The sequence below is a fragment of the Schizosaccharomyces pombe genome (assembly GCF_000002945.2).
Source record: "Schizosaccharomyces pombe strain 972h- genome assembly, chromosome: II".
In the NCBI taxonomy this organism is placed as follows: Eukaryota; Fungi; Ascomycota; class Schizosaccharomycetes; order Schizosaccharomycetales; family Schizosaccharomycetaceae; genus Schizosaccharomyces; species Schizosaccharomyces pombe.
The window spans coordinates 4,251,498-4,264,091 of NC_003423.3; the positions used below are offsets into that span (position 1 = coordinate 4,251,498).

The 12,594-nt window shown below is 35.7% G+C and overlaps 5 protein-coding genes and 7 long non-coding RNA genes across 12 annotated transcripts; 7 read left to right on the forward strand and 5 right to left on the reverse strand.

Moving 5' to 3' along the window:
- Window positions 1–404: 404 nt before the first annotated feature.
- Window positions 405–723, reverse strand: SPOM_SPNCRNA.6510. The gene has a single exon (NR_195858.1). It is a non-coding gene; the product is annotated as a non-coding RNA (long non-coding RNA).
- On the forward strand, window positions 410–727 carry SPOM_SPBC16G5.19 (uncharacterized protein; the record flags this gene model as incomplete). Its single annotated transcript, NM_001023788.1, has 1 exon — window positions 410–727. One exon carries the CDS (start codon window positions 410–412, stop codon window positions 725–727), a length of 318 nt encoding a protein of 105 aa, NP_596768.1.
- A 46-nt stretch (window positions 728–773) lies between these two features.
- Window positions 774–3,813, forward strand: stb3 (DNA-binding transcription factor Stb3). Its single transcript, NM_001023789.4, has one exon. It carries the CDS (start codon window positions 1,768–1,770, stop codon window positions 2,941–2,943), a length of 1,176 nt encoding a protein of 391 aa, NP_001019056.3. The 5' UTR covers window positions 774–1,767; the 3' UTR covers window positions 2,944–3,813.
- SPOM_SPNCRNA.6511 lies at window positions 1,288–2,924 on the reverse strand. Its single transcript, NR_195859.1, has one exon. It is a non-coding gene; the product is annotated as a non-coding RNA (long non-coding RNA).
- A 141-nt stretch (window positions 3,814–3,954) lies between the features above and the next one.
- Window positions 3,955–4,302, forward strand: SPOM_SPNCRNA.6512. The gene has a single exon (NR_195860.1). It is a non-coding gene; the product is annotated as a non-coding RNA (long non-coding RNA).
- On the reverse strand, window positions 4,258–7,667 carry SPOM_SPNCRNA.577. The gene has a single exon (NR_150948.1). It is a non-coding gene; the product is annotated as a non-coding RNA (long non-coding RNA).
- On the forward strand, window positions 4,553–7,960 carry SPOM_SPBC1652.02 (APC amino acid transporter). The gene has a single exon (NM_001023790.4). The coding sequence runs from the start codon at window positions 5,012–5,014 to the stop codon at window positions 6,794–6,796; it is 1,785 nt and encodes a 594-aa protein (NP_596769.2). The 5' UTR covers window positions 4,553–5,011; the 3' UTR covers window positions 6,797–7,960.
- A 5-nt stretch (window positions 7,961–7,965) lies between these two features.
- SPOM_SPNCRNA.6513 lies at window positions 7,966–8,400 on the forward strand. Its single transcript, NR_195861.1, has one exon. It is a non-coding gene; the product is annotated as a non-coding RNA (long non-coding RNA).
- eaf7 (NuA4 histone acetyltransferase complex subunit Eaf7) lies at window positions 8,315–9,964 on the reverse strand. Its single transcript, NM_001023791.3, has 3 exons — window positions 9,666–9,964; window positions 9,442–9,575; window positions 8,315–9,379 (listed from the first exon to the last, which is right to left on the reverse strand). The coding sequence occupies exons 1-3, from the start codon at window positions 9,820–9,822 to the stop codon at window positions 8,852–8,854; spliced, it is 819 nt and encodes a 272-aa protein (NP_596770.1). The 5' UTR covers window positions 9,823–9,964; the 3' UTR covers window positions 8,315–8,851.
- SPOM_SPNCRNA.6514 lies at window positions 9,335–9,859 on the forward strand. The gene has a single exon (NR_195862.1). It is a non-coding gene; the product is annotated as a non-coding RNA (long non-coding RNA).
- Window positions 9,965–10,320: 356 nt separating the features above from the next.
- On the reverse strand, window positions 10,321–12,580 carry cip1 (RNA-binding protein Cip1). Its single transcript, NM_001023792.3, has one exon. The coding sequence runs from the start codon at window positions 12,446–12,448 to the stop codon at window positions 10,976–10,978; it is 1,473 nt and encodes a 490-aa protein (NP_596771.1). The 5' UTR covers window positions 12,449–12,580; the 3' UTR covers window positions 10,321–10,975.
- SPOM_SPNCRNA.6515 lies at window positions 11,688–12,375 on the forward strand. Its single transcript, NR_195863.1, has one exon. It is a non-coding gene; the product is annotated as a non-coding RNA (long non-coding RNA).
- Window positions 12,581–12,594: the final 14 nt, after the last annotated feature.

Below are 12,594 nucleotides of genomic sequence, written 5' to 3' on the forward strand. Positions count from 1 at the left end.
ATTCTTCTACATTTACATGAAGTCGATATTGTCTTCCAAGGGTAAAACGTATAATAACGTATTGTACTTATTCATTAGTAGAGATGTGTTGTAATTGGTTAGGTGATTAACTAACTTGTTTATATAAAAAGCTGAATAATTGCCTGCTAAGAATATTATAGAGTATTTAAAAATTTTTTGAGATAAAAATTGCTAAAACAAATCTACATAAGTGAAAGAACCTTATGCTAAATATAAAAAAAATAAATAGAATAAAATAAAATAATATAATATAATATAACAAATTAAACATAAAAAATGAATTCAATTATAAAAAAAATTTCAAATTATCTTAACGACTTAATTGATCGACCACTTGGAGTAAATAATTGCAGAACAGAATTTATTTCAATTTTGAAGCAATAGACCCATGTGTACTTTTGTTTTTGAATCACTTTGTGCCATGATTTCTACATTGAAGGTCAATAAAATAGAAAGAGGATACTGGTTTATACAATGCCTTCGCTACTGTTTCATCTATATAATCAAGAAGCAACATCGGCAAGCAGACCTTCCTCGAAATTTTGGCATGCGATCAAAAGCGCTATATATTGGAAGGAGTGTTGGAAAATGGATCGAAACCTTTTGTTTAGATAGTAACTACTCTACTCATGTATATTCTCTCTGGGCTAAATCGTTTCTGATCATACAGTTTGAAAACGTAGATCCCTTTGTCGATCATTTTTGATCGACATGATCGGTAATAACTGGAGAAAATATTTTAACAACTTGCCATCTGCGTATATCAAAACATAAAATCGTTAATAAATTTGAATCATAAAAGTCGAAGGCATTTGGTATAAAAATATATTAATAATTTTTTGTTTTAAATCTTTATATTTTAAAAAATTTCCCAGAAAACCTGCAAGGCAGTGCGAAGTTGTTCGATCCTTCTTTTGCTTGCCTCTGTTGTCTTGAAAAGTCAGTCCACCTGATGATATTTTCTGTGTCAGTGAAAAGTGAAATCTGATTTTTTAGTCATCAAACTTATTAATTTCTTTTCTAAGTGGATTGGCTTTTACTGTTTCGGAGTGTTGTTTCTCCCGGAAACCATCTTTTCCTAGACGTAGGGTTTAAATCATTTTAATGAATTTGTAACTCAACGTCAAGTTTGGGAAGGGAACATTCAAATTAAAACCAAATCGTAAAACAAATTACTCTAAACTTGAAAAGAATATTTCATTTTACTAAAACAAATAAACAAAACCAACCAAACTAATTCTTTTTCTTAATTGCCTATCGAACATTTTGCCTAATATTATCAGAGCTAGCAGAGGTAAATTTCCTATTTTGTTTATTTATCTGTCCAGTCACGCTGCTAAGAGACATATTGGTAAATACGGTGGCTGATTGATTTAACGATACAGATTGTGCGGAATTGGGTTGTTCCGTCTCCATTTAATTATTGACGTTTATCTGTCCTTGTTGTGTACCCGCTTATTTAATACGGTGTTCTGGGGCCGATTTCCTTAGGGTGTTTTGTTCAAGGAGCTCGGCTGGCATATTGTGTTATCGACAAATAAGCGGCTGTACTGCAGTATATTTTATATAAAAATCGGACGCGCAGGAGTTGGTGTTTCATTTACTACATATCTTCCGAACTATTCTGAGCATATTTTCTGTTTGCCTCTTTAAATTAGTTCCCATTACATTCTTTTCCTAATTTTTCCCTATTAATTTCTTTGTGCTTAATTTCTCGAGTCTTTCTCTTAATTACTCTACTTCACAATGAATATCGATAACATGGATCTTGAAATGACTACTGCTTCTGACTTTGCTGAGAAGAAAGAAAGTGTTGATGTTAAGAGAGAAAACCCGAGTTTTACGAATTCCATCAAAGCTCTGCCTATACAAAGTGAACTATCTGCGATGATGTCGAAGGATAACACTTTGAATCATGTCAAACAAGAGCCTTCCGATGGCTTTTCGTCTGTCAAGTGGGCATCCACCTCATTTGACAGCACGGTGACTGCACACAAAGAAGAAACCCCATATTCTTCTTCGTTAGGTTCCCATGACAGTTCATCTTTGCCATCGTCAACGAACAATCGTTATTCATCTGTGTTAAAGGAGCTCTGTAATACATATTTGCCTTCAATTCTGTCGACTTATGGCTCCTTGCCCATCCGCCGGCTGTTGCACCATTTATCCCTGATGTTGCCTTCCTTTAACGAGTTAACGCCGACCCAGCAACGCAGGCTGTTAACTCGTGCTCTCGAATCAAAAAAGGGCATCCAATTCGAGAAAATTGGCTGGGGGCGTTGGGTACTTAGGGACTCGACGATACCCGCAAACAGCCATCCTCAGAGTTTGCCCTCTAATTCAATACCGAAGACTGAGCCTCTCGACACTCCCTCCTTAAGCAATTCTCAGGAGCGTTTTTCAAAAAGTCCGTCCGACGGACAAAATGTTAGGTCCCGAGCCAAGAAAATACCGTCCGGCATGTCCGCCGAAGAATCTGATGAGTTATTGTCGTCATCTGGTAGAAAAACCAGATCTTTTAATACTCCATTTTCCTCTTTTTTTGCATCGTTAGAAGAGACTCCTGGCAGTTACACAGCTCATTTAGGAGGGGTATTGAGTCCAAGGGAACAAACACCTGCTCTGTTTACCGGTCAATATCCTGATAATGGTGTTTATTATGAAGAAGAAGAAGAGGAAGAAGACGATAATGATTTATTTGATGAACATGAATATGGATATGGTACCTTGCCACCTTTTGTTTTTGACGAAGATCAAATGTTAGACGGAGGCGAAAGTACTGATGAAGAAGATTGGCGAGCAATTGGTACCGAAGCACTTTTGCGAAAAGTGAATACGAAAAAGCGACGTCCCTCAAGGGTTTTGGTCCATCGGGATCAAGTTGCCGTGGAAGCCATGTTAATGCTAAGTGGATCTGTTTGAAGCTAATTATTTATGCAGCCTGAAATGCGATCGAAGGCAGTATAAATTTTTTTAACATTTGTTAATGATTGTTTTTTCAATCATGAATGTTACGATATTAGTTTATAGAAAAATTTGTTTTAGTAATCAAGGTTTATGATGCTTTATCATCATCAGCCTATTACACATATACATCCATTTTTAAATTCCAGTTTAGATTTTGTTTTACTGGTATTTTATACACGGTTAGACAGACTTTCTGTCTAATGGAGATGAATGATTGATAAAAGGGTTTGCTTTCCTATCAACACTGGAAAGCTTGAATTACTGCTTATCAACTAGCAAATTACAAATTTTTGAAGTTTTCCTTGAAATAACCTCATCTTTTTCGTCATATGTTTTGATTTAGTTGTCTGATCAAGAGTCCTTTCGGTCCTTGAAATAACGTACGGATCCATTTTTTGTTGGATTAATTGGCGACGACTCAAGAGTGAAGTTTAAAATCCTTCAATCCTAAATTGATGGCCGGGTTATTCACAAGAATACCTTTTATCCAGCTTGACTCGGAAGCTTGTTTTATATACAATTGCTTTACTATGCCTTGTCTTTTAATGTTTGTTATGACCTTTATGACCCACGTACTTACCTTATCCTACCCTACTCTTCACTAATTTTTATTTTTGTAATGCGTTATTACTTTTAATTATCTCTCCTTTAATTATTAATTAATCATAGCTAATAACAAAACGAATACATTTCAATCAATTACTTGCTTAAATCACATTATAAATAATGGTGGAAGGGGGATCAAAAAATGCTGGAACTGTATGAAGGCTGTTATATAAATTGTAACATTTTTAAATTATATGCACCATCAATATTGAATTCAATAACATTTTATTACAAAACTAAGCATCATAAAATTAACACATAGATTTGTTTATATTCCGTATGACTAGACGCTTTCTAAAACGCAACAGCAAATTTATAGAATAATTAAAATTATCTTTACAAAAGTACATTCGGTTGCTTTGCTGTTAGCACTAGCCTTGATGTATCAATTACAGATGAATGATGACATTCATCTTTCACTTGAAAATCAGTTTTGTACTCATAATTCCACTATTCCTTTGCAAACCTTCTTCCTTTTTTATACATTGGCAGGTTGATTCGTTAGGTTATTGATTAGATTTTACTATCAACAGTTGGGACTAAGCATTCAGACGCAAAGGCATTATTAACTAAGCACAGTAACGGACTAAACTAAGTACACTTTAGTTACTGAGATTTCTTGTTGCCCCCACATAGCACTTTTAAGTGAATACACAGTCTCAAGTCTAAAATAGTCTATCCCACATCCCCCACTTAGACCCAAATATTGTGAAGGTTGACTAAACAGTTCTACTAGGTAATTATTGGTGCAAACTTTTAGATATATTTTCTAAAACCATCACAAAAGAATCTCTAAAAATCAAACATTATCCTGTTTTTTAATTATACTCCTACTGACATAATCAAGCTTCTATAAAAACCGAAAGCGTTTATCGAACTTTTGCAACAGCTCGTTAATTATTATCCGTTTCGCTAACATCCCAACCGAAACCAAAGCGGGATCGCCCTGCGCAAAATCACCTTTCCCAAAACTCGAGAATTGTTAGTCTCTCAGGAAAACCAAGTCAGCTAATCAAATTGCCGACTATATCTTACAGTTCTATATTTATAAAATTAGAGTTAATTAATAAACGGGCTGTTAATAAGAGGGATTGGGCAAAACATCACGAACAAAAAGTTTTCAATATTCATAGTAAAAATCATTAAAAGAGATTTACTTGAGGGCTGCTCGAAAACAACCAAAATATCGATTAATTCACTGTTTTGCTTTTTATTTTTTTAAGAAAGAATTATAAGCTACATATTTTCTGACGACCACCATTATTACTCTTTAAAATCACCTGCACCTGCCAATTTGAATTTTTTCCCCGTCTTTCCCATAAACATCAGTTGAATAGTGTGCAGTTTTTTTTATTTACTTTTTTTTAGTGTCGTTGTTTAATAAACTGTAAAAAAAAAATAAAACTTATCATACAATATGACTTCGTTTACGGAATCAAAAAAACTGGATGAAATAGAGTCGCCAGTTCCGGAAATTATTGTTCCAAGTACCACCAATGGAAACGGAACAATTGAATCTTACAAAGAAAAATCGGTTGGAACCTCTTTCTTGGATTTTTTTCGCTCCTACAAGTTGCGCCCAGACAATGAGTTTGCTGAAGTGCACAACAGTGAGGACTTTTTGAAACCGAGGCATTTGCAAATGATCGCCATTGGTAGCTGTATTGGTACGGGTCTTTTTGTTTCCACTGGCAAATCTTTAAAAAACGCTGGACCGGGAAGTCTAATGATTAATTTCATTATCCTCAGCGCAATGATTCTCGCTTTAATTCTTTCTCTAGGAGAAATGTGTTGTTTCCTACCAAATCAAAGTAGTATCACAATGTACACTGGACGATTGTTAAATAATAACATTGGTTTTGCGCAGTCATGGTTATATTTTTGGATATGGCTGACCGTCTTGCCTAGTGAAATCTCTGCCGCTTGCGAAGTAGTTGACTTTTGGACAACACAGCACTTAAACCCAGCTATTTGGGTAACTATCTTCTTGGCTTATGTTGTCTTAGTTAATGCATTTGGAGCCCGTAGCTATGGTGAATGTGAATTCGTTAGTTCATTTTTAAAAGTCGTCATTGTTATCATCTTCTTCTTCGTTGCAATTATCATCAACTGTGGAGCTGCTCCAAAAGGTGGCTACATTGGTGCGCACTATTGGCATCATCCAGGATCGTTTCGTAACGGTTTCAAAGGTTTTTGCTCCGTATTTATTTCCTCAGCCTATTCGTTGTCGGGTACTGAGAACATAGGTACGGCTGCTGGAAATACCAGCAATCCTCAACGTGCAATTCCAAGTGCTGTGAAAAAGGTGTTCTACCGTATGGGCTTCTTCTACATCATCACCATCTTCTTGATCACTTTAGTAGTCCCGTATGATAACCCAGACCTGGGTAATGTCAGTCCATTCATTATTGCGATCAAGAATGGAGGAATTCATGTACTACCACATATCACCAATGCTGTTATTCTCGTTTCCGTTCTCTCTGTAGGTAATGCAGCTGTATTCGCAGCGTCTCGCAATGCAATGGCGTTGGTAAAGCAAGGATGGGCACCACGTTTCCTAGGTCGTGTAGATCAAAAGGGACGTCCCGTAATTTCATACTTGTGTTCGCTAGCCATGGCTTGTATTGCTTACGTTAATGCTGCACCTGACGGTTCTGTTGTGTTCGACTGGCTAATGTCTGTCTCGGGTGGAGGAGCCTTCGTAATTTGGGGACTTTCTTTTATCGATCACATCCGTTTGCGATATGCAATGAAGGCTCAGAAAATTCCAGACACTGTCTTACCATATAAGTTTCCTGGAAGCGTTTATCTTAGCTACTATGGAGTCCTTATCAATTTTTTAGCACTCTGTGCACTTGTATACATTTCGATTTTCCCAGTAACACATGAGAAGCCGAGTGCATACGGCTTCTTTGTTTCATTTTTAGGACCGTCTGTTTTTATCGCTTATCTTCTGATTAGTCCGATTTTCGTGAAGCCAACGTTTCAATCCCTAAAGGATGTAGACCTTACAACGGGCCGTTATGATTTGGTAAATTCACAAATGTATGTAGCTGAGTCGAGCACTTCGGAATTAAGTGAAAAAGATCTAACCAAGCCAAACCTCCAAAGCAATGATAATAAAAATAGTGAAGATCTCGAAAGCAATACTCCTCCACAAAAGAAAAGCGCGTTACAGAAAGTTGCCGACTTCCTTTGCTAGGTTAAAACTTTCGCATCTCTTAAACTATTTTGCCATCATTCACATTTGCAGCCACCTCAAAGAAGTATTGCTTGTCAACAACTTAAAGTGCCTCATTATAAAACTGTAAAAAAAACAACTCCCATCGATCCAGCAAGCCTGATAAAGTAGCGGAGATTCCTTCTCCCGACATTCCCAACTCCGTGGACTTTCAAAAAATATTAAAACTCCCTTACCGTTATCCTTCCATTGCAAAGTCAAACAGAAAATCCTTAGTTGCCGCATATACACAATCTAGCCTTCTACGCTTATTTTTTGGAGTTTAAAAAATCTATTTTTGCTACGCGTTCTTTGGTTAAGCTCCAGAGAAATATATTTTTGAAGAAAAAAAGAACGAAAAAGTTAAAAGAGGCCTTAAACCAACACATCATTTGATATTAAAACGATATTTCGGTTAATTAGTTTGATCTTTCTCTCTAAGTTCATCAAAATGTGTTCAGACTTAATCGTCATATATTGAGGCATCCTCGCCAATTGTACAATAATATTTCATCAGCGTCTTTATTCCTTCATAAGTCTTTATTTCATTACCACAATACCGAGTTTTCTCATTAAAAAATTTCATCTCACATACATTTTATTCTTTTTTTGGAAAAATTATTATATCATGGCAATTTTGGGACGAGACTTTGCCGTTGAATTAATAGCATCTCTCCTTGTGTTTGACTGTTTGACCAATTTGAACAATTAATTAATTCAATGAACAAGTTGCTTTCAATGTCTTTGACTAAACAATTCAAAGTTTTCAAGAATGTGTGTGAATACATCAAAGATGAAATCTACCAAGCGGAAGGCCGCTATATATATATATAGGAAAAACTTCTTACTACTTTTGGGCTAGATGCACTATTTATATCAAATTTTATGTGCTGATAGATAAACTGGTAATCCTTCTATGTGTAACTGATAGTGAGCCCTATTACCCTATCAGGTCGGTAAAACGGCGAATATCAATTCTGAATAGAGAGACACTAGGATTATCTTTGTTAGTGTACTTCCATTGTTTATTAAACGGTTTCAAGTTTAATTGCTAAAATTGTTTTTATGTTGTTGAATACTAAATATTAATGAGATTTTTGCCTCACAGTATGAAAATTATGTACGATATTAACCTTTCAAGTAAGGGAATCTACGAAACTCTATGAAGTAGATCCCGCTGCATGTTTATGTACCTGAATGCAAGCGCGTTTGTGTATTTTTGATGTCTTTTAAAGGTTTCGCAATGACGGGTTGCTCAGTTTTGCTTTGCTATTAGAGAGCTGTACTTATAGATCTATTGTGTTTTAAAAGTTGTTAAATTCGGCAGACTCTGCTAGGCAATGGTCTGATGTGCCGATAAATAATACATTAACTCATGTGAATACTCAAGTCCGTTTCACCGGAATTGAAAAATTCATTGATCAAATCGTTACCTGTGTAAGGTTTTGAAAACAATTTGCTCATCAATTTGAAAGTAATATGTATACTACCTATTGGAATCTCTCTGTCTATGCGTGTTAAACATACTTTAAAACATATTTCCAACCAAATCGACATTAACATATGGACCTATCGAATTAAAATTGAAAACTCACAGTTAGAAGATTTTTTTTAGCAAGTCAAGCTATCAAACAGTATATATAGCTACATAAAACATCGTAACGAACAGTAAAGAAGTGACGGGATTCAAAAATCGTAGCGGTAAATCAGAGTAAATTTGTTTGTAACAAAGCCGTTCGTCTTTTCCCATTACGTGAATCGAGCATCAAAAAGGAGTAAAACTGCAAAAGCAAATTAGTTTTGGACATGCCGTCGATCCCATTAAACCTATAATTCTGCTAAAACAAATCTCCTTGACATACAAAATATTAGTTGTAGTAAAATCATAATTCTTTTTATTTTTCACTTTTTATAAATCCCTTGTGATAATTAATTTTGGTCTCATATATAAATAACCGTTCATTAGAGTAGACCAAGCATAAATGATATGTACAAATAATCAGTCTTTCCCATCCTAGGTTTTTCTGTTAACAAGAGCTAGGTCGGAGGCCTCCGGCTTCGAGAGCTACGGCGAATAGCTTGGTTTGAAGCTGCCGGTGAAGAAGCAGGCTCTATGGGCTCAGTAGCCATACGCTTTGGAGAACGGGCTGTATTTTGAGAAGATGGCGAGACGGATCTTTTTCGCAAAGTCATGGAACTCTCTTTCTTTTCAGACTTTTCTTTTTTTTCGGGAATAACAGGCTGAATCTTTGGACTTTGCGGCTGTTCAGTAACAGGAGAAATACTTCTAGAAGAGGATCGTAAATTCCGAGAAATTTTCTCTTCTTTAGATTCAAGCTTGACTTTACTTTCCTTCTTCTCTTTCTGTAAATTCGTCTCCTGCTTAACTTCGGGTTCACCGGGTTTAGTTTCTACCGTTTCAATCTCCACTTTTTGAGATGTTTCCAATGGTTTCTCGGATTTTTCTTTTACTTTAAGAATATCTTTTGGTAATTTAAAATCTTTAACATCTGGCGACTTTATTCGTTTTTCTTTCGCCTTAACTTCTTCATTTCCTGGAGCTTCCTAATTTAAAAAACTGTCAACAAATACTTGAAAACAAAAAATTAAAAGGCTTTTTGACATACCAATTCTTCAAACTCTTTCAAATTATAAAGTGTTCCTAATTTATTCCAAACGTCCTGAGCCTTAATTGTTGATCTTTTGCAGCCATCACGAATTTCTCGTAAAATCCCTATCATATAAAAATTTTTTTCTATTCCTATTTTTTAATTAGTGAATGAATGCAATAATTTGATAACATGCAGCTTTTAAAATAAGAGACCGAGCAATTAACCTTTCGAACACTTACCTACAGGGCGCAATCCACGACAAATAGCTTTTAACAGTAAGGTTTCCTCTAAAACAGACCATTCAGTAACAGAATCATTCATATTTGATTCTTTATTTACATCCTCCTGCCTTTTCTGCTCGGCAGCAGTTGATGATCTTGTTCCCCTCGAACTCATAAATACAATTGCTATCCTCTAATACATAGGTTTATATGGGTAAAATAAGAAAATTTCTGTTTCTTAGTTTACTTTTTCTACTAATTTAACTTTATATTATCGGCAATATAGCAGATTATCAATATTTATGGTGTTGTGCGGTACTTCCAGCCATAACTCATGAAACTGGTTTTTATAATATTTTCTTTTTCTAGCTGCAGTAATTACAAGGTCAAGTGTATTTCATCTTTTTTCATAACCTTAACAAAAAATAAAAGTTCATCCAAAAAGAATCGTGCATCTTTGTGTTATCCTTTCTTCATTCTTAAATTCAATAGACATTCAAGTGCAGTAATTGAGTAAGGCTGCGATAACCCATAAAGTATTCTTATTTTAGTGAATCCTTTGTAACTTCCTTTAATTACAACTTACTAACAATGGAACTAAAAGTCCACCATGCTTGCAATTTCTTTTTCTTTTTTACATATAAATCAATTCGCATTATATAGGAAAATTTAACGATATTTTAGGTAATTTTAAAGTAGCTCATTTAAAGCCCTACAAGCTTGGTAGAAAATAGACTTTAAATCGTAGGTTTATTTCTATATCCATAGTACGGTAATACTAAGCTAGGAACATTCACATCCACATAAAGAAGATGATTAAATTTACAAAAATAAAAGTTCAATTTTGTAATATCAGACTAATGTATTTGTCCAAGGTTAAATTTAATCATGTAAAGTATGTGTATATTATACGGTAGGGCATAAATTTCTTATACAAGAAAAATCGTTATAATTTGTAAAAAAATAGGAGCATCGCTCATCCGTTGATTATCGTCATAAAACATTATGCCTCACCCAACATATATCCATCATTGATTGCTGTTAAGTCGAGTCGTCCAAATGTGTCGTGGGAATTCAAAACGATAAAATATAAGCTTCTAAGTATTTAAAAGGATTATTTGCTGGATAACCAACTATGTGAAAGGGAAAACAAAAAATCAACAAAATGAAGCCCATAGAGTTTAGATTCATCAGAAGTAAGTGATAAAGGGATAAAGAGCAAAATTTAGTCAAAACAAATAGCGTATAGTAAATGCATCTATAGTTGGCGTAAACAAAAATCATATCTTAAAAGGTACATAAACAGTTTCTTTATAATTGCATAGACTCTAAAAGTGGGAGACACCAAAACTCTGCTTGGAAGCGGAGGTAGAAGCATCATTATCATTTTTTGAATTGAAAGGTGAACTCAAAGTAGAAGCCTTTTGAAGCGGTGATTCATTTCCATAAATTTTGTCGTCAATCGAACGAAGTTGGTTTGTCAATGGTACTGCGAAACTGGGAGGTGGGGTTATAGGGGCACTCTTAGTACCATTCAATGAATGCTCTTGCAAAAATCGAGTAGCTAACGGTGCCGGCATATTAAATCTTAAATTTGGAGATGCAGGTTGCGACTGACTTACGCTCGTATTCTTTTTATTCGGATGAGTAACTACTAATTTTAACACCTCTCCATTCGGGCGAGCATAGTAATCGAGATCAAAGTACAGGCAAAAGATTCTAATGGCATTTAGAAGGTTTCCGTCCTTAGAAGTGGTTTCAAATGTTATTTCACGAGAAGGAATGCATTGATGAGCAAACAATAGAAGTCTACTATAAGTTTCAAGGGTACCAGTGTCATTCAAATTTAAGCCTTGATCAGTAAAGCTAACTTCAAACATCTTGTACTGCTGTTTACGACGTCTTTCTTCAGCTTGACGTTTCTTTGCTTTTTCCACCTTCTCGCGTTCTGCAGCTGGTAATTGGCGTTTCCATTCAACACGAAGACGTCTGCCATTAATTTCATAGCCATTAAGCGTTTGCACAACAACTTGAGCCTCTTCAGGACGATAAAAATTAGCAAAAGCCAATCCTCGAAATATTCCATTGTCATAGTGATAATTAAAGGCATAAGGTCTGGGAATACCTAGTTGCTTAAAATGATCCAACAATGTATCTTTCTCCAACGAGAAAGGAATATTTTTCACAACAATAGCCGTTGGAATGGTATCTTCACCGGGTTCAACCGGTGTTGAATTAGAATTGGCAGTCGATCCTGCTTTGATTTGGGTACTGTTAAAAGCATCCAACGAAGGCTCTGCGGATGTATCAGCTTTATTGCCTTTTCCACTGGCAGAAAAGCTTTTACTTTCTGAAGAAGATTCAGCACCACTAGGAGGAGAGACATTGTGGAAAGCCATAGCACTCGCCTCATTTGCTGAATTTGAGTTCCTGGACGAGAGGTACGGAGTTCCAATAGAATTGGCGCTGTTAAAAAGCGCGGAACCTTTAGAACTATTTTCTAGCCCACCAAGCTGAGAATAACCAAAAGTAGGAAAGCTATCAGAAGGAGCCGGCGATGCAGCACGACTACTAGCAAGAGAAAGGGCACCGGACCATTTGGGGTACAGCGGAGCACTCGAACCGGAACCGCTTGTTTTCCTAGAAGCCTGAGGAGAACCAATTGGCTGTAGCTTAGGAGAATTCAAGGGTGATTGTAATCTTGATAATGCTTCATGATTTGATTTTTTCGTCCCAGAATTACCTGCTAATCCTCGACTTTCATCCACACGAATTTTCCAGGGAAATATTTCATTAGGCATTCTAGATGCGGGGGAACGAGTCCAGATATATTCTGAGGAATAAAAGTTATATGTGAAAACAGAGAAAATTGACTAGGAAATTCCCGTAATTTGCCCCTTAGAATACTGCACTTGTAGATGCTAGTTCAGTCTAAGGATTAATTGAG